The 21989-nt window shown below is 37.9% G+C and overlaps 1 protein-coding gene across 1 annotated transcript in view; it reads right to left on the bottom strand.

Annotated features, from left to right (window-relative positions):
- The window catches only part of CD4 (CD4 molecule), a 46740-nt gene extending 25190 nt beyond the window's left edge, over positions 1-21550 (bottom strand). The window contains exons 1-3 of the mRNA XM_074194493.1: positions 21407-21550; positions 5408-5572; positions 5108-5281 (exon numbers count right to left, since the gene is read on the bottom strand). Of these exons, the coding sequence (XP_074050594.1) occupies positions 5108-5281; positions 5408-5456 (223 nt within the window). The 5' untranslated portion in view covers positions 5457-5572; positions 21407-21550. The remainder of the gene's footprint in view (positions 1-5107; positions 5282-5407; positions 5573-21406) is intronic.
- Positions 21551-21989: the final 439 nt, after the last annotated feature.

The raw sequence follows: 21989 nt of genomic DNA, 5'->3' as shown, positions 1-21989 counted from the left end.
AACCTGTCTGTCAAATGTTAAAGATCTATATAGAGGTAGTGGTAGCAGTAATGGAATCAGGAATAAACAAAATGGAAGTCACAAGCCCTGAGTTCTAACCATGATAGCAGAACTCACTGGCTAGGTAACTTTTTCCTACTCTTTTTCCTCCTCAGTAAAATGAATTGGATTGGAGGCAGTTAGGTGGCACAGTGGGTAGAGCACTGACACAGGAGTCAGGAAAACCTGAGTTCAAATTTGACCTCAAACACTTGATGCTTACAAGCTGTGTGATCTTGAGTAAGTCACTTAACCCCCATTATCTTGCAAAAAACCAAACAAAATGAATAGGGCTGACCCATGTGATTTATTTATCTTCCAACTTCAACATTTTATGATTTCTATTCAATCCAGCTAAACTTGATAAAACATTTAAATTTAACCCTTACATATATGAAGGAAAGAAATATTTATTAAGTACCTAAATTATACATATTAACTTATTTGACACTTAAAACTACCCTGGAAGGTAATTGCTATTATGATCCTCATTTTACAACTGAAGAAACTGATTCAGACAGAGATAAGTGACTTACCCAAGGTCATACAGCCTAATTAATTAGTGTGTGAGACTGACTTTGAACTCAGATACTCCTGACTCATGATCTTATTCTCTATCCACTGTGCCACCTGGATGACTTTATAGAAGAAGATACAAGAAGAGATAAAAAGATTAAATGAGACAGACTTCCATTTCTTTTGGAGCTTAGAGCTGAGGTAAAGGATACACACAGAGAGAAATATGATACATAAAATGTTAATGTAACAGAAGAATATGCATTTTGGTTATGGGGGATAGACACATAGTCTGGCCTCTTATTAAAGGGCATTTTATAACCATTTTAAGTCTTTGGTCCCTGTGATGAAGGGATGGAATTGTCCATGTATCTGAACCACTTTCAGTGACAAATGTTCAGAGGTTTCTGGTTTGACTCTATGATTCCTATTACTACCAATTATTTATTTTTAAAAATCATCATTTGAATGGAAGGAGATGCCTACTCAGTAGGCTTAGAAGGAGAAATAATTTTCACTCTAATTGTCTCTCTTCTCTTTTTTGGAACTCGTCACTTGGAACCTAGTCTTTCCCTCAGACTTTCAGGGAAAGAGGCAGGGAATCTCTTTCCTCTCCTCTTCTTGAAATGATGACGTGGCAATGAAAACAAATTTGAGATTAGATCTCAAGTGTCTGGATACCTCTTCTGCTTCATATTTCCATCTCTAAACACATGCAATCAAAGAGCAATCCTGAGATGGATGTTTCTAGCCTTGGAAATAATTTCATGAATTTAAGAGATTAGTCACTTCTGGATCTGGATGCTGATCAACCAATAAGAAATGATCTCCTAGAAAGTTTCATAAGCTTTAATATCCCATGGAAAATGCCTAATGTTGAGCCCGTGGTCTGGCTCTAATAATAGAAACTAGATAGTAGGGATGAGCGAGTCCATTATTATCCTCATTACCTTAGGATCATAGGGTCATAACTAGAAGGGATCTGAAAGATCATCTATTCCAATTATCTTTTAGGGAGAAGTTTATTAAAATAAAGTATTATTCTAGCTCTGATTTTTCCCCCCATTGGACTTTCAATTTCATCCACCTAGGGGGTTGACAACAGTCCTACATTTAGCATTATTCAGTTTGATGAAAACTCTAATGTGTCAAATTAACTAGGAAAGTTTCTTGGAATTGTCATTATCATGGATATTAACCTATAATGCAAATTATTAAAATATATACCAGATGAGGTGGAATAATGATACAGTCAAAATCAGGCAAAGGTAGTCTGAGAAGTTTTTTGCTAGAATTATTTTTTTTTTTTGCAAGGTAAATGGGGTTAAGTGGCTTGCCCAAGGCCACAGAGCTAGGTAATTATTAAGTGTCTGAGACTGGATTTGAACTCAGGTACTCCTGACTCCAGGGCCAGTGCTCTTTACACTGTGCCACCTAGCTGCCCCTTGCTAGAATTATTTTGAGGAAGTGATGAATAGGAAGAAATTCTACGAGACTCTATGTTACCCAAGTCAGACTTTATGCCTTTCTTTTTCTCAATCTTTCTCAATAGTGCCCAATACAGACCTTGCTTTATACTGTAAACAAAAAAAAGTTGTGCATATTAAAAATTTTCTAACAAGAAAAAACTGCCTTTAAATTTATCTGGTTTTTTTGGTACATGTTCAATGAGAATAAGAATAATATGGTGCTTAGAGGGATGGCCTTAGGGTAAGGAAGAAATGGATTCAAGTATTGCCTTTGACAAATATTGGCTGTGTGACTGGTACCTAACCACTTAGCATCCCAAGTCATTCACTAAGACTAGTAGTTACAGAGCAGGTATCTATTTCCCTTGGTAAAGAAAGTTCTTCACTAGAAACTCAAAATTCCAATACAATCATAGGTCTTGTCAAAAATACATATACATAAATATTTATGTATGTCTATGTGTATATACTTTAGATATGTATTTATATACATGATTAACTAGAATCTAATTAATAAGACTTTTTCCTAAACTGTCATTAAGAAAAAAACAAATACAAGGCTCACTGAAAAAGTAAAATAAAATGTCTAGGATGGGAAAAATAGTCTCTTTCCAATCTTCTTACTTACTACTATACTTATAGAAAAGGAAAATTAATGCTCAAAATGATATAATTATGGTTTTATTCAATTAATAAAACGGTCAGTTATGTTCACTGATCTCTGTTTAGTAAATCAATCAATTGACTAATTAATAAACATTTATTAAGCACTTACTCTATTAAGCATTGACCTAGGCATATACAAAACCAAAAATGAAACAGTTCCTGATCTCAAGAAGCTTATATTCTAAGACGGAAGAAGATGGAAGAGATGACAAGTACAAATAAGCATGCAAATTATGCTAGTATACTTATACATATACAAATATGCAAAAAATGAGGCAGCTAAGTGGAGTAGATAGAGCACTAGGCTGGGATTTAGGAAATTTCATCTGAATTCGAATGTAGCCTCAGACACTAACTGTATAACTCTGAGAAAGTCACTTTGTTTACATTAATTCCTCCTTTGTAAAGTGGAGAAAGAAATGGCACAGTATCTTTGCCCAGTACCTTTGCCAAGAAAACCCCAAATAGAGTCACAGAGTTCAACAGGACTGAAACAAATGAACAAATGAACATACACACACACACACACACACACACACACACACACACACACACACACAAAGACAAAATAGATAAAAAGTTATTAAATAGAAAGTCATTAGGGAGGCTAGGGAGGCACTAGCAGTTGGGCAGATCAGAAAAGGTAATGCCAGAGTTCTGTCTTAAAGGCAGTTAGGGAGTGGGTGAGATAGAACTGAGGACTGGTTGTATTCCTGATATCTGGACCAGTTAACACAAAGATTCAGAGATGGAAGGATAGAGTGCCTTGTGTAAGGCAATCATGTATGATTAGAAGGGAAGTAGTGTGTAGGAAGGGAAGTAATGTCTAATGAGACTGGAAAAATAGGTTGGGGCCAAGTTGTGAAGGAACTTAAAAAACAAAGGAGTTTACATTTTATGTTGGTTGCAAATAGGACATCACTGAAGTTTATCAGGTAGGGAAGTAACATGGAAATTTGATTTGGAAGCTTTGAGGAAGACAGATTGGAACAGAAAAGACCTGAGACTGGGAGACAAACTAGAAAACAATCTAGATAAAAGAAAATGAGGATCTGAATAGGAGCTGTGTGAGTAAAGAGAAAGGTTCATCAGAGCATGAGATGAAAAGGTAGAAATGGGATGATTTGGGATCTTATTGGACATGTAGGATGGGGGAGAAACAGGAATTGGGAATGGTGGTACCATCAATAGAAAAAAGGCAATTTGAGGGACAGTTTTGAGAACAAAGAAATTGAGTTCTGCTTTGGACATTTTAGGTTGAAAAAATCTTTAGGATATCCAGTTGATGGTACAGTAGACAGTTAAATATGTATATGAGTAAATCATCTACATATAAAGATGATAATTAAATGCTCTCAGAAGTTGATGAAATCACCGAGCATGTATATAAAGAGATATAATAAAAGGATCCTAGTAGAAAACCTTGGGAATACGTACATAGTTAGAACCTGATGTGCTAATTGACAATATGCCAGAGCAAAAAAGGCTCTGGAGTAGTCAAAAAGAAAGGAAGAAAACAGTATCATAAAAACTCCGAGAAGAAAAAGTAACTAGGAAAAGAGGATGGTCACTAGTTTCAAATGTAATGGTCAAGATTGATGAAGACTGAGAAAAAACCAACAAATTTGTAAATTAAGATCTCACTGCTAATTTTAGAGGAAGTATTCTTAAGTATTGACTCCCAGGGAACCCCAAGTTTGAAAATTCAGGTATTGGACTTTCTAGAGAAAAAAGAGAATTTGTTTCAGAATTTCTGAATGCTATAGTAAAGCCATTTACTGATGAATGGAGTAAGGCAAGAAATCTAGACCTTGCCAATCTCCACTGCCAGAATGAGTTATTTGGACAATGAAAAGGAGTGTTGCCATTTAAGTACATTTTCAGGGGTGGCTAGGTGGCACAGTGGCTAGAGCACCAGCCCTGGAGTCAGGAGTACCTGAGTTCAAATCCAGCCTCAGATACTTAATAATTACCTAGCTGTGTGGCCTTGGGCAAGTCATTTAACCCCATTGCCTTGCAAAAAAAAAAAGTACATTTCCTTTCCATAGGAACCCAAAGTTCTGAAGGTCTTTATAGGGCTAAAGAGGCTCTCATTGGAATGTTGAAACCATTGTGAATGGTTTATGTATTTTTCTGTAGATGCTTAGGGGTTCTAGTGAGTCTTTTGTATCTTTGAACTTCATGTTTTATAGAATGAAATTCAAATGGTCTTACATGTTATGCATTTATTAATGAATACTTTGGGATCTGGAGACACTGTTGTCTGAATTTAGGGAAATCCATTCATAAGTTATATTTGCAGAAACTCCAAGTTGGGACTTAAAAAAAAGCATTAAAAAGCAGTCAGACCCCAGGATCAGACCCAGTCTATGTAAGGTCAAAATTTTGGGGTGCCCAAGGCCTTGGGCTACACTTACCTATCACCTTTGCTGGTGAACCTTTTCTGAAGCCCCTGAGAAGCACAAGTTGGTCCGGTTGTTTCCAGGTAAAGTCCATGTTTTCTTTCTTTGTAGCTTTACAAGGCAATTCGGCAATATTTCCAGCCTCACCCAATATCAGTTCCTTCCCTCTGGACATAGCAGGCAATAGAACTGGATCCCAGAGATTGAGAAAAAAATAGGTAAGGACCAGCTGCAGGTCCAGTTGATGACTTTTATTTCCTCCCCTGACCCATGAATGAGATCCAGCTCCTTTGTCACCCCATTCCCCAAACTCACCCAACTGCAGAGCCAGGAATAAGGTTCCAAAGGTAATTCCTCTGTCCATATTGGCCTAGTCAGGGAAGTAAGAAGCCAGACTTCCTACCAGAGGTGCTAGAATGGGAAGAAGTCTAGGAGAAGCTGGTCAGAGTCCCAGGGGAATAAAATCTCTTCTTTGTGATTCTGTGAATTTAAGAGAATTCAATCACTCAACAACTTTTCATAGCATGCCTACCATGCAGAGCCATATTGGAGTGATTCAGTGGTTAGAGCACTGGGCTTCATCTTCATGAGTTCAAATCTGGTCTCAGACACTTGTTGAGTTGTGTGACTATGGGCAAGTCAGTTAATGCTGTTTGGCTCAGTTTCCTCATCTGTAAAATGAGCTGGAGAAAAAACCACTCTGGTATCTTTTTTTCTTTTCTTTTTTTTTTTTTAGGATTTTTTTGCAAGGCAATGGGGTTAAGTGGCTTGCCCAAGGCCACACAGCTAGGTAATTATTAAGTGTCTGAGGCTGGATTTGAACTCAGGTACTCCTGACTCCAGGGCCGGTGCTCTATCCCCTGAGCCACCTAGCTGCCCCACCACTCTGGTATCTTTGCCAAGAAAACCATATAGAGTCAGATTCAACTGAACAACAATTATGTGGAGGCCACTGAATTAATCACTATAGGGGACAGAAAGAAAATGAAAATTTTATTTCAAGCGTTTATAAGTATGGAGCTTTTATTTAAATCAATCCAAATGCTACCTCTGAGAAGATTTCATCCTTTGATTCTCTTTCATAAAATCATAGATTAAGGGTTGGAAGGGATCTTAGGGACATTTAGAACAAATCTAATTCTTCTTTCACCAATGAAAAGCTACTGTTTCTTTTTTTTGTCAAGGCAATGGGGTTAAGTGACTTGCCCAAGGTCACCTAGTAAGGTAATTATTAAGTGTCTGAGACTAGATATAAACTCAGATCCTTCTGACTCCAGGGTGCTCTATCCATTATACCACCTAGCTGCCCCACACTATTGGTTTTTCAAGAACTTGAAGTGCCCATATTCTCCCAACTCCAAGCTAAACTATAACTAATGCTTTTCTTTTTTTGGTTTGTTTGTTTTTGTTTTTGTTTTTTTGCAAAGCAAACGGGGTTAAGTGGTTTGCCCAAGGCCACACAGCTAGGTAATTATTAAGTGTCTGAGACCAGATTTGAACCCAGGTACTCCTGACTCCAGGACTGGTGCTTTATTCACTACGCCACCTAGCCACCCCTAACTAATGCTTTTCAAACGATACACAACAGTGCTCTCATCTCCAGGGTCATCCTTCTTTGATGTATTACAGTTTATCAGATTCCTCTTTAAAATGTGATGTCCAAAAGGCAGAATGTAGTAATGAAGAGAAAGTCAGATGAATCAAGAAGCTCAATGTAGTGTTCAAAATGGAAAACAATATTCCAGATCTTTTACACATGTAGTTATCTACATGTTATCTCCTTCATTTCAGTATGATTTCCTTAAGAGCATTTTGTCTTCCTAGTGCTCAGCACAGAGCTTAGCCTATTGTTGTTCAGACATGTCCATCTCTTCATGATCCCATGGATCATACTGTCTATGGAGTTTTCTTGGCAAAGATACTGGAGTGGTTTGCCGTTTCCTCCTCCAATGGATTAAGACAAATGAAGATTAAGTGACTTGCCTAGGGTCATACAGCTTCTGTGTTTGAGGCCATAATTGAACTCAAGTCTTCCTGACTCCACGTCCAGAACTCTTGTCTACTGAGCTACCTAGTTGCCTTTACCTAGCACATACAAAGCACTACATAAATTATTGTTGTCTGACTAAATGACTGACCTACCAGTTCAGTTTACAGTGTACCTATCACTCTCTTCATTCTAGATCCTTCTTTTACTATAGACAAAACTTGCTGCCCTCTAAAAACTTCACATATTTTTTCGTGTAAAACTGGTCTCACTAGACCTCCCCACCCTATGCTTGGCAAGTGATTTTTTTAAACTTATCTTTAATGCTTTAAAGTTATCTCTATTAAATTCCATCTTATTAAGTTTGACCTGGCATCCTCCTCTATGCAGATCTTTATGGATCCTCTGTTATTCAGTATGTTAGCTCTCCCTTCCAACTTCCTACAATATGTAATGAGTAATGAAGAGGCATTAAGATTAAAATGAAATTTAAAGGAGGAGAAATAAAAATGAGTTGAGAACAGGTTAGGCTTAACAGAGAAAATGGCATTTAAACTTTATGGATAGAAGGTAGAGGACATTCTAGGTCTATAGTAGTACTACCACCAGCCATAATAAGTTAACATTTAGAAGTCATGTGATACACAAAATCAGAGCTTTGGTTCCAAAGTCAGAAAGACATGACTGGATAACCTTGAACCTTCAATACAGATCTGAATTGGTAAAAGGGTATTCTGGGAAGATGGCATTTGACTCCCCAAATTTCCACCACAAAAAAGACAGAACATCACCTCAGAGCAGCAACAGTTTGAGAAGACCCAACCTCCTGGGTGCTGAGATTCAGTTTAAGTAAAGGGTAACTTTGCAGAATCAACAAATAGCAAATCCCAGGGGCAGATGAGTTGAAAGGCAGCCTGAGTCTTAAAAAACTTTCATTTTGCAGATTCTATGGGAGTCTAACAACAGAGAATGAGATGATTGAAGGATCTACTTCTGAGGGAAACCAAGCATAGCTGTGATGACTAGACCAATACCAGACTGAGGCAAGGGTAAGAAGAAGCTAGTTAGATACACTTGACAAATACAATAGTGAGGGGTGGAGACTCAGTTGCCTGTGGGTATTGCAGAAAGCAAAGTCCATGATTTCAGTTCTAGGGTAGAGAAGACACAGGAAAAGTAGCAGGGGAGCCAGATCATTTGTGGGATAGTGTGGAGAGGAAATCTCAGGGTTGAACCTCAAGATAGACTCAGAAAATAACAATACAACAAAAATGGCCTGAGACTTGGGGCATCATTCCCCATGCTTTAGTACTACAACTTGACTACATTAATAGATGCTAAAAATAAAATAAAACTAACTAAATAAATAAATGAGTAAGCAAAGAAAAAACCCAACCATAGATAGTTACTATGGAGATAAAGATTTGGCTTCACATTCAGAGGAAAATAATGGAGCTAAAAAAGTTACTCCTTTTTTTTTTCAATGAGAAATGTCAAATGACCCAAGTACAAAAAGAACTTAAAAAGGACTTTAAAAATTTTAATATGAAAGACTGGAAAAAATTAGGAAAAAAAGAGTCATTAAAAAATTATGAATAGAAAGTCAACCAATTTGAAATAGAGAATCAAAAACATAAGGAAGAAAATAATTCCTTGAAAAGTAGAATTGGGCAAGGAGAAACTACTGACATTCTAAGACATTGAGAAATCAAAAAATAAAATCAAAAGAACAAAAGAATAGAGGAGAAAGTGAAACATCTCATCAGAAAAGCAACTGATCTGGAGAACAAATGGAAGAGAAATAATATAAGAATAGTTGTATTACTTGAAAATATGATTAAATTAAATTAAATTAAAAATTATTTTGATACAATATCACAAGAAATTATCAAAGCAAATTGCTCTGAAGTTCTAGAACAAGTAAGCAAGGCAGAAATAGAAAAAAAAATCCACCCAAAAGAAATCACAGGAATAGGCGGGCAAGGTAATATGTAGAAATAAAGCAGAAGAGTGAGGAGAGCTATGGTGAATGGGGTAAGAAGGAGAGTGAGGAAAATAGGAAGGAGGAAAATATATAGCTAGTAAGACAGGAATTTATACCTTAAAAAAAAAAACCAGGAATTTACTAGCCAGGTTTTGATACTCCCAAGTTAAGGAGCAAATATAAGCAAAAAGAAATTTTTTTTTTAAGATTATAGAGCTCCAATAAGGATTATTCAAGACCTAGAAGCTACTACATTGAAGGACTGTATGTCTTAGAGTACTATATTTCATAGAGTAAAAGAGCTGGCTTTACCACCAAGCGGAACTTACTCAGCAAAGGTAAGCATAATCCTGAATTTTTAAATAAAGGGTGTTTAATGAACTGAAAGGTTCTCAGGTTTTTTTCTGACAAAAAGCACAAAACTTAAGAGGAAATATGCAATATAACATCCAGAAGAAATATATAGTAAACCTTAAAGAGCAATTATAAGTGATTCAAGAAAAGCAAACTCTTTATTTTGTATATGTGAAAATATTAGCAGTACTCCTGACTGTCATAATTAATTGGGTAGTTTGAAAGAAAGACTTGGGCTTAACTGAGTGTGATGGGGTGATTCTAAAAAAGTAAAATTGTGTAAGGAAAGATAAAAAGGAATATTTTCTCCCTACAAATAAGTCATAAAATGAAAAATTAATACAGAAGAAGCTAGTAAGGGGAAGGGCAGGAGGTGCTGGAACCTTACTGTCATTAAGAATGGGTTAAAGAGGGAAATATATCTATATATTCATGTGGTTATAAAAGTCTTCTAAATTCAGAAAGAATAAGAGGGTAAGGGGATAGCATGAGGAGGAAAGGATAAGGAAGACTGTTAGAGAGGTTGGTAAGTCAAAGAATAGAAGGGCAAGGGGTGGGTAGAAGTGAAACAGGGGAGTGAGAAGAGACAAGATAAATAGAATAAGGATAGTGAGGAAAAACAGGAAGAAAGAAAATAGCTAAGGAATTGTAGCTTAGAATGTGAATGGGAAAATTTATCCATAAAATGTAAATAGACATCAAATTAAAAATTTGAATTCAACACTATATTGCTTTCAGGAAACATTATAAAAATGAGAAATATATAAAAAGATAAAATAAAGGGCAGGAGAAGAATTAATTATATAAAAAGCAGGGATAGTAATCATTATCTCAGAAAAAAGTAAAAGTTAAAATATATTTTATCAAAAGTGAAAAACTGTACTATGTATCAACAATATTATCCAATTTTGTTTTAGACCATTTAAAATACCTAGACAATATAAAATACCTGAGTATATACCTGTCAAAAGAGAAACAGGAACTATATATGTATGTACATATACATATATATAAACATATAACACTTTTTATATAAGTAAACTCAGATCTAAATAATTGAAGCAATATTTATTGTTTTGGGGTAGGTAAAGTCAATATAATATTTATAATGATGATTCTACTTAGATAATCCATTTATTCAATGCCATCTCTTAATTGAAAATTAATTTTACTAAACTAGGAAAAATAATAATAAAGTTCATTTGGAAGAGTAAAAGGTTAAGTACTTAAAGAGACCAGGATAAAAAGATGTAAGGAAGAAGATTCAGCAATATCAGACCTTAAACTGTATTATAAGGGAGAAGATTGTGGAGGTATAAAAAGAATAGTTTTATTTATTTTAAATTAAAATTTTCTAGACTAAATAAAACCTATGAGGCCAAGAATAGAAGGAATACAGGAAAGTGGGGGAATAAACTTTCATGGACAATCTCTCAGATAGCATGTAATTGGGTTGGAATACTGGAACACTGGGTTGATTTAGAAAAACATGGAAAGACTTGGATCTATAAGTAAGATGTTATCCATCTTTAGAGAAAAACATGACAAGAGGAAATATTCATAGTATGGCTTTACATATATATATATATATATATGCATGCTTATAGTTATCTATCTATCTATCTACACATATATACACACACTTAATTGTAGTCTTCTTTAGGGTGGGGAGGAGGAGGAAGGGAAAAAAAGAAAAAGTACTCAGCAGAGAACAAAAGAAACCCAAGAAGGAAATAAAGAAAAACTGGAAAGTTTTGGGGAAAAAAATGTATTTATTATAGTATTTATTATATAGATTTTCTTAAAAGGGAAATTTGTGGGTTTATATTGAATCTTTTCTTATGATTTTCTGTGTGCATGGCAATTTTTTTGCTTTTCTCATTTTATATTTAAGTTTAAAATAAAAAAGTAATTTAAAAAAGATTCACGAAGCATTTTACAGCAAAATGGACAAGAATACAGAGACCTAATACAAAAGTAATATTTGTATTAGTAGTAAAGACTTAAGTTTTACTGGGGATTTTATTTAAGATCAAAACAAGAAATAACATTGGAGAGAGAGATTTCAGTCATATTATGGTAGGCCTTGAATGCCTCAATAAGGAGTTTCATTTTTACCATATAATAGATACATCATTCCCAATAGGGACTCGTTGAAGGTATTTGAATATTGGGGATAGGGGGGATGAACAAAGCTGTTCTTTAGGAAGATCTATTTCTCTTAAAGGGCAAAAATATAATTTAAAATATTATAGTAGGGCAGAGCCAAAATGGCAGCAGGAGAAGAGTCTCTCCTAGGTGTTCTCTCCAAAATATTTTGAAAATCTTAAAAATATGACTCTAATTAAATTTTTGAGAGACAGAACCCATAGAAAGATCCAGTGAGGCAATTCTCCAGCCCAAGCTAACCTGGAAAACAGTGGGAAAACTCTGTTGCACGGGATTAGAGGGGTGGCCTGCCAGGGTAAAGACACTTTAGCCTCCTGGGAACAGCCCCAGAGTGCCTGAGAGCTGCAACTCTCAGCAACAGAAGTAGTTTCCTGACCTGTACCCTGGGGAGCACCGGGCACATCTTGAAGCCCAGTCCCTCAGGGTGGTTGCAGATTCAGGAAATGGAAGCAAGAGCCAGAAAGTAGGAACCTGCAGGCAACTATACCCTGAGTACTCAGCCCACCAAAGGCAGGGGAAGGAGACTTCCAAGGTCTATCCTCTGTCCCTGGAACAGGACTCTGGGGCTCCAATCACATTCAGATCCTGGTCATAGTCTAGGCACCACCCCCATAGAAAAGGGACCCCCCCCCCCAGCCCCATGGCAGAGGGTTGCACTTGTGGTCATTCACAGACCAGGAGAGCAGTCAGAACCTCACACACTGAGGTTCTTGTGTGTGTGGGGTGTCCCAATAATACTCAAAAGCTTAGGAAACACCCCAAAACCAGGCACAGGTTGGGGAACTGAGTAATCAGAGAAAAAGAGGAACTGGATTATTGACAAATACTTTGTCTATGATACCAAGGAGGTTCAAAATACTCAATCTGAAGATGAGGAAGTACAAACTTCTGCATCTAAAGACTCCAAGAAAAATGGAAGTTGGACTCAGTCAAAAAAAGATTTTGAAAATCAAGTAAGGAAGATAGAAGAAAAATTGGGAAAAGAAATGAAAGAGATGCAGGAAAAAACATGAAAACAAAGTCAGCAGCTTAGTCAAGGAAATCCAAAAACATGCTGAAGAAAATAGCATATTAAAAAACCAGCTTCGGTCAAATGGATAAAACAGTGCAAAAAGTTATTGAGAAGGTTTTAAAAAGCAGAATTGGCCAGATGGAAAAGGAGATAAGAAAGCTCTGTGAGGAAAACAAATCCTTCACATGGAGAATGGAGCTAAAGGAAGCTGATGACTTTATGAGAAGTCAAGACACAATACTTCAACACCAAAAGAATGAAAAAGTAGAAGAAAATGTGAAACATCTCTTTGAAAAACAACTGATCTGGAAAACAGATTCTGGAAAGATAATTTAAAAATTATTGGGATACCTGAAAGTCATGATCAGGAAAAGAGCCTTGACCTCATTTTTAAAGAAATCCTACAGGAAAATTGCCCTGATATCCTAGAAGCAGAGGACAAAATAGAAATTGAGAGAATTCACTGATCTCCTCCAGAAAGAGATTTAAAAAAAACAACCCCCAGGAATATTATAGCTAAGTTCCAGAACTCCCAAATCAAAGAGAAAATATTACAAGCAGCCAGAAGGACACAATTCAAATATAGTGGAGCTGCAGTCAGGATCACACAGGATTTAGCACCAACTACATTAAGGGCTTGCAGGGTTTGGAATATAATATTCTGGAAGGCAAAAGAGCTTGGAATGCAACCAAGAATCAACTACCGAGCAAAACTGAACATCCTCTTCCAGGGGAAAAGATGGATTTTCAATGAACCAGGGGAATTTCAAATGTTCCTGTGAAATGACTAGAGCAGAACAGAAAGTTTGACCTTCAAATATAGGACTCAGGTAGAGCATAGAGAACAGAGAAGGGTAAATTATGAGGGACTTAATGATGATGAACTACATGTATTCCTGCATAGAAAAATGATGCTGATAATGCTCATATGAGCCTCCTCATTTAGTAGAGAAGATAGAAGGAACTTTTATAGATTAAGCACAAAGAAAGCTGAATTTGAAGATATAATATATTATTAAAGTGGAGTCAATGTACTGGGAATAAGAGAAAGGTGGAATAGGCTAAGATACTTCATATAAAAGACTTTTTTTGCAATGAGCTTTTGCAATGATATGGAAGAGGGGAAGGCGAGGGGGAATGAGGGAACCTTCACTCTTATTAGAAATGACTCAGAGAGGGGACGGCTAGGTGGCGCAGTGGATAAAGCACCGGCCTTGGAGTCAGTAGTACCTGGGTTCAAATCCGGTCTCAGACACTTAATAATTACCTAGCTGTGTGGCCTTGGGCAAGCCACTTAACCCCATTTGCCTTGCAAAAACCTAAAAAAAAAAAAAGAAATGACTCAGAGAGGAAATAGCATACACACTCAATAGGGTATAGACATCTGGAGTAAGGAGGAGAAAAGGGGGACGGGGAAAGAAGGGGTGATGTGGGTAATGGAGGAGAGGGCATATCATCAGAGAGAATAGTCAGATATAATGCATTATTTTTCTTACTTTTTGCAAGGTGCAGGTGCTTGCTGGATCTCTGGGGTGGTATGTGGACTTGAGGGCCTCTTAGCCCCAGGGCCAATGCTTTGTATGCTGCACCACTCAGCTGCCCTACAGCACATTTTGGAAGAGGGACGGGGTGAAAGGAGAAAGAATATAGTATATGGTAGTGGGGAGGAATGGATGGAGGGAGTTACAGTCAGAAGCAGCAACTATGGAAAAGTATGGAGGCAGCTTCTGTGATGGACTTATGATGAGGAATGCGATCTGCCCGAGACAGAGCTGATGGTATCAGAACACAGACTGAAACATGTTTTTTGACTCTTTCTTTTGCTTTATTTCTCATGAGATTCTATATGTTTATGGGGGTATTATGTTTGCTTCAACCAAGAATATTTTAGCAATGTATAAAAAATTGTGGAGTTTGAACAGAGAGCGAAGACTATTACCTTTAGGATATAATTTCTCTCTCATCACATTCAACTAGGATCAATGTATACTGTGGAAACATAGTAAAGACTAGAACTGCCTTCTGTGGGTGGTGGGGGAACAAGATTGGGGGAAAGGTTGTAGAATTCAAAATTAATTAATTAATTAATTAAAAAATAAAATATTACAGTAACTATTTGCAATGACAAAAATACTAAAGGGGCACTTGTCAATTAGAGAATGGTTGAGGGGGCAGCTAGGTGGCGCAGTGGATAAAGCACTGGCCCTGGAGTCAGGAGTACCTGGGTTCAAATCCGGTCTCAGACACTTAATAATTACCTAGTTGTGTGGCCCTGGGCAAGCCACTTAACCCCATTTGCCTGGGGAAAAAAAGCCAACAACCCTAAGAGAATGGTTGAACAAATATATATGAATGTAGTATAATGCCATAAGAAATAACAAAAGGGATGGCTTCAGAGAAATTTTGGAGTCCTTATATACACTATGAGAGGCAGCCAGGTGACACAGTGGATGCAACATTGTATCTGGACACTTACTATCTATGTGACCCTGAGCATGTCACTTAACTTTTGCCTGCCTCAGGTTTTTCTCCACTATAAAATGAGGATAATAATAATGCCTCCTCCTCTCAGGATTATTATGGGGATAAAAATGAAATAATATTTGTAAAACACTTTGTAAAATTTAAAGTGCTAACATTATTATTGAAGTGAAAGGACCCAGTAAAATAATTTATATAACAGTATTATAAACAAACACAACCTTGAGAGACTTAATAAATCCATTCAATACAATAACTGCCTAAGGATGACAAAGCCTGCTACTTACCTCCTGTCAGAGAAGTAATGGATTCAAGCTGTAGAATGAACCAGAAATTTTTAGATATGACCAATGAGGAAATTTATTTTGCACAACTACATATATTTATAAGAAGGGTTTTATTTTTCAGTGACAGGTTAAGAAAGAGAAAAAAACAAATGTTTGTAAACTTAAAAAAATAATTTTTAAAGTTTAAATTTTCTTCTTTTTAAAAATATTTTTATTTTATTTGTTTTGACATAGCAGATACATCCTAGTGAACAAGCAGACAAAGTCTATTCCTATAAGAATTAAACAAAACTAGTTGAAAGAATAGTTTTGACTGAGGTACATCACCTTAAGATAAATTTGGCTAAACTGAACTGAAGTGGGCATGGATACCTATATGAAAGCATACACACACACACACACACACACACACACACACACACAAGTGTGACCAGGTCAATATCCTAAAAGAAAGGACTTCTGTAAACTATCCCCATTTTCCAGTTTTTACACCTCTGTATTCCAATTCTATATATCCTTCCTGCAACGTCTCCATTTCCTTACTAGAACACTTCTCCACTCTACTACCCAGCATCTCATTGCCCCCAACTTCCTCAATTCTAGGAAAGAAATAGCATGAACCAGGTTGGGGGAGGGAGGAAAAAAGGAGGGTTGGGGTAAGAAAATAGCAAGAAGAAGAAAACGGTGGTTTCCAACCTCCAGAATAGGGGAAATGGGTTTCTGATTATTCTTTATTGATCTTGGGACCTTGAGAATGCACTTGACATGGAGCAGTTGAAATTCCAAGCAGAAGCAGCTCCATTCTAATTTGTTGAACAAAAACTGAGCACACTAGGAGGAATGTTGTGTGAGAGAAATAGAAATAGATTTGTATGCAGTGATATGAGTTCAAATTCTAGCATTGCTACTAATTAACCTGTGTGACCCTGACCAAGTCAATAAATTTCTATGGACTTCAGAATTCTCATCTGTGAAAATGAGGAAGATTGGACTGGATTATATATAAAATCCTTTTAAGCTCTAAATTCTATGTAAACCATTTCCTTCACACTTCTTTGAGAAGGTGCTAAGGGGCTGAGACTGCCAGCTGGGTTGAGGAAGAAACTGAAAAAAGGAACTCACTATTACTGAGAGTTCCCTGAGTGTGGGGTGGGGGGCTTCTGGTCTTGAGGGAATTTCTTTCTGGGAAGAGACCATGGAAAGATTCAGAGAGGGAGGAAGTATGGGTCATAATTGTGGGTCACAAGCCCAGAGAAATTATAAAAGATATATGGCCTTCATACTACTCAAAGGAGAGAACTACAGTAGTTAGACTGAAAATGAACAAAGGAGAAGTAAATTCACTAAGAACCAGTAACTGCTGAGTTTTGATGAAAAGGATGCCTAACATATAGCTCATTTCTCCAAATTTCCTGCTTCCCTTTTTCCTACCAACTAATTAAGATGTAAGGGAGGGATCATGGAGCTAAGTTACCCCCCTCACCCCTCCCTCAAGTTCTATTGTGGTCTTATATACCTTATTATAATGCTTATGTGATTTGGATTTAAAGTATGTATTCATTAGCTATGATTCATATCTGCTAGACTATTTATGAACCTGGAGAAAAACTAAGCAAGGAAACAAGCCCATAAGCAGGGCAGAGTGGGAGCTGGCAAAGGCCTTTGGTGTTGTTACCAATCAAACCCTTGGCTCTGACACAGATGGTACCTAGCTTTATCTTGCATGAAAGGACTCCTAGCTTCATACATCTCATATATACCCAGAGGGGACCATCTACTCTCTCTGCCCCTTTACTGAAAATTACAAAGTAGATGGACTATAATTGGGAAATGTTTAAACAAATTGTGGTATATGTAAATAATGGAATATTATTATATTGTAATAAAATATGCATATGAAAAATACAGAGAAGTATGGAAAGATAATGAACTGATGCAAACTAAAGTAAGGAGAATCAGGAAAAGAATATACATGACTAGAGCAATATATAAAGGAAACAAAAAAGAAAAGCTTTTTGCTATGTAATTATAATGACAAAGTTTGAATTCAAACAAGAGATACGAGAATGTATCTTTCTATCTTCTCTGCAGAGGTGGGAGACTTTTGATGGGGAGCATTGTATAAAAAAACTAGCTGTTTTTGCTAAACTGCTTTTTGCCTTTCTCTAGTATTGTTTATTTTAAGGGATGGTTCTCTGTGTAGGGGAATGAGAAAGAGAGAGAGAGAGAGAGAGAGAGAGAGAGAGAGAGAGAGAGAGAGAGAGAGAGAGAGAGAGAGAAATGAAGGTGATATAAAAACGAAAGATATCAATAAAAATTTAAAGAAATTAAAATAACATCATAGTCATTCCAAGCAAGAGGAGGTTGAATATGTAGGTACGCAAAGACTTGCACATAGTAGACTGAATGAACACGTGCCAAAAGAATAAATGAGAGTTGAAAAGGGCTAGAAGTAGGTCATTTGTAAAATTGGGGCCTGGGGCAGGATGGAGGAAGAAGGATGGATACTGGATTCTAGACAGGTTATGGGGGAAGGGAGGAAGGATTTTATAGCTTGGACTATGTCTCTTTCCTTGCTTCCTTTCTCTTTGGGTCTATTGTCTTTCAATCCCAAATCCTCCCCCTTTTCAGGGGCATTGTCCATTCTTTTTCTAAATCTGCACCGCCCCCACCCCAGACCCCCTATTCCCTGGATCTGTGAGGGGTTGTCCTCTTCTCTGCCACCTCTGGGCCCAGGGCTCACCAGAGGCTAAGGTTTTCCAGCTGCTTGTTTGCCTCTGCTGAGGGCCTGGAGCTCATTCACATTTCCGCTGAGTCTGGGAGGCCCCAGAGAGAGGTCTTTGATTCTCACAGTCTCCAGCCACCATGGAGACAGACTACACATCCTGTGCCCCACTGCTCCTCAGCCCTTGTGAGAGATGCGTATACAAGCTTTGGTGTATTGAGCCAAGGGTCTCAGCACATCTCTCCATCTGTCCCTATGTGTGTCTGCCTGTATCTATGCTTTTTGATGCCGATACCTCTCTGCAAATGCATCTCTGTCTAATACTTCAAGAGGCTGCGCCTCCCAGCCTTGTCTGAGCCTCAGCCCCACAGCTCCATTCTTAGCACCCCCATCTCCTGCTGCCACTCTGTTCTTTCTTTTTTTCTCTTGTCTGTAAACACCATCCTGTTCCCTAGCAGGAACCCAGATATTTGATAAGCTATGATCTGAAACTTCGAACTGAAAACAACAACCACCACAACAACTCAAAACTCCATGATTCAGATATGAGCCTAGGAGGTAGAGGGCAGGGGGGGGCATAAAGGGAGGGGCACACATGAACAAAGGGAAAAGGACAGATGGAGAAAGAGAGCAAGGAAGTCTAGGGAGAGATAAAGATAGAGAGTCCCAGGGCAGCTCATTAAAACAATAGATATATATACATCATACATCATACAATGCATATACTCAAGCTCCACAGAGTCACACAATTCAAGAACAATGGAGACTAAAAGAAAGGACAGAGAGAGAGAGAGAGAGAGAGAGCAATAACAGAGGCAAAGACAAAAATAAAGAATGGGGACCAAAATGGAAAGGGGAAGAAGGAGAACAAAGAAACAGAAGACATAATAAAATACACACATTTATGCTTATATAAATATGGGTAGGCATACATAGAATATTCCAGGTTATCTGGCACTATGTCCCTAGCTCCTAGGGCTTCTGAGGGGAGGGCTCAGGCTTAGGGGAGAGGAAGAGGGCACAGCTTCACCACAGCATCTGTATATGATCCCACAGGCACTTTTATCTCCTCCCTATGACCGCCCATTTACCCCTTAACCCTACCATAGGATGTGCCCCCAATCTCTCTCACACACAAATATCAACCACCTCTCCCTTACTGGTTTCAGTTAAGTGAACTTCCTAGAGACCACGACCCCTCTGAAGGGATCTTTGTGGTCTAGTTGCTGCAACCTCTACCATCCTCTCCTTTGTCTCAGATACCCACTTGGGGGAGGGGGTTTCAACTTCACCATCACCACCCCCTCATACCCTACCTAGTCCCCAGAGGAGCAGAGGAGAGATCAGCTTCCTCCTCCCCTCAGCCCTGCTATCCCCAACCCCCACCTGATCTGTGTCTCTTAGAAAAAGAATCTGGATTCCCATCCTGCGGTCTACCAAACCATTCCATCTGCTCTTCACTTAGCAACAAGGTCCAGGGTTCCGGGTCAGGGAGATCTCTTTTTCAAATGTTATCCATTTGAAGCCAGAGGTATTTTGTACTTAAGATAATCTTCAAATTGACCTCCTCCACTCAAGGAAGCCATCCATCCATGCTTCTTCCCCCACCCCCTCCCCATCTGTGCTTTGTTTGGTTTTTCTAGAGGGAGTGAAGGGGAAGAGTTCTAAAGAGTTTCTAACTCTGACAGATAGGACCTGATAGCAGCCATTTTGAGTCTGTTAAACAAAAATCTTGCATTTCATAAGAAAATGAGACCAAGATGAAATGCTTACTTCCAATTCCTGCCTCTTCTGTTTTGTATTTCTCAACCCCTCATCCCAGGCAGGGCCAGAACACTATGTTATTAAATTCTAGTCCTGATCCTATTTTAAAGGGGGAGTTGACCTAATTGCAGTGAGGGAGAACCCTGAAATAGGGGATATGGGTATTCCTTGCTTCTCATGAGCAGACACACTCTCCTTGGACTCCCTTCCAGCATGAGTCTCTTAAAGGAAGGCAGGGCTGATGATGAAGCAGGTTGACCACCTCCTGACAGAGATCCAGAGGACTTCAGGAAAAGACTGAGATGAGCATCTCCAATGCCCAAAAGGGTGGGTTTGTTTTGCTTATTTGTTATAAGGGAAGGTGTTTGTTTTAAGGAGGAATGCCATACCCTCCCCCCTAAAAAAAGAAAAAAAGAAGAAATTCATTTAACATTTTTAAATCATAGAAGAGGACAGAATGAGGTCCTGAAGGAGAAGCAGTCTAGCACAGCAGCTTATAAACAAATTTGTTGAAGTTAGTATACGTTTTAAATGTTAGTGTGTATAATAGATTCATGGTTTCAAATATAATCCTCTTTTCTCTTTGGTACATATGAAAATATTCATACTCAGTGTGTCATTTTTCAACTTCAGAATAACAAAAAAAATTAGAGTTAATTTTTTTAAAGGAAGCTAGGAGACCTGGGGAGCATCAGTGTCCCAGAACCTGAACTAGCTTCAGTCTTGAGGATAGAATTAGAAGCAGAGGTAGAACCAGCTGAGGAAGAAGCCTAAGATCACAAAATTAAAAACTGGAAAGGCCTCTTGTGTCCATATAGTCTAAAGACAGAAGTGAAAAGAGTGAAGGATTTGGCATCAGAGGAACTTGGGTCCATAACCTGGCCCTACCACCAACTACCAGTTTGAGTTTAGGCAAAAGCCATTTAACACCTCTGTCTTTAATTTTCTTGTCTGAGAGATGGTTTCTAAGGCCTCTTCCAGTTCTAAATCCATCATCCTCTAAACACTCTCATTTTATAAGGAGAGGAAATCGAAGACATAAAAGTAAAGGATTTTGTTCAATACCACAATATCACTTCAATTCTTCCATATCTTCATCAAACTATGGCGTAGCATCTCTACCACTCCCAAAGCCAAAAATGTCTACAGAATTAAGTGCCTCTTCTATCTTCTCCTCTCCTCTCCTCTAATTTCCTCTCCTCTCCTCCCCATTCTTGGTGTCCTCTATTTATATGCACTTTTTCTTGTCCCACCATACTTATATTTTCTTCTACCACCTTCCTCCTCAATCTTAATTCCTTCTCTTTCCAAGAATTGAGCTCAGCATTGAATTTCCACTTCTTTTTTTTTTTCCTTTTCACTACCCCTTCCTCTTCAGCAGTTGTTTCCTTCTTTGCTTCTCTTGCCTTGGTTAAGTCTAAAAGTCACCAGAGATCCCTATTCCTGATTCTCTCTCTTCTTCCCAGTTTCTCCTCTGTTTCTCTAGGCCTCAGTTGGCTTTTCTGTATCCCTCGACCTGGAAATAAAAAGTGGAACTTCTGTCTTTCTTACCTCTAGTTGTCTTTTTTTCCCCCTCCCCTCTTGATCAAAATCTGGTCCACTGGTTGATGCAGGTGTGTCCTCGTGAGAATTTGGAGTTTTTTACCCAGAAATACAGTAGGGAGAGGGTTTGCCTTCTGACAAAACTGTACTGGAGTGATAGAAGACAGGAAATCCGTCAGTGAAGCGCTCTACAAACTCCTGGGCCTAGCTTAGCCTTGCACGTCACCTTCTCTAGTTTGGGTCCCCTCCCCTCATAATCTCTCAGTATTCAGGACTCATTAAAATGTCAAAGTGAAATAGCTTGAGTCAAGGGAAAAGTTGACCAAAAGCAGGATGGAAACTTATAGCATTTGCATTTATCAAATTACATTAACACCATAACATTCACATGATAATCTGGTCTAGGCTTCCAGGAAAACAAGAATTTAGGAAGAAAGGGACATAAACATGTAAGAATAAGAAAAGGGAGTAAGGGTATCCCTTGAACTATCCCAGAGTAAATGATGGGGCATCTGCCTATGAACTTATTATTTTTTTTACACTTTACTGAAAGATTGTTAGTAAGGTTGGTCACTCTGAAAAGCTGCTTCAT

Source organism: Macrotis lagotis, chromosome 7, assembly GCF_037893015.1.
Source record: "Macrotis lagotis isolate mMagLag1 chromosome 7, bilby.v1.9.chrom.fasta, whole genome shotgun sequence".
Taxonomy (NCBI): domain Eukaryota; kingdom Metazoa; phylum Chordata; class Mammalia; order Peramelemorphia; family Peramelidae; genus Macrotis; species Macrotis lagotis.
This window is presented reverse-complemented; position numbering and strand designations above follow the sequence as displayed.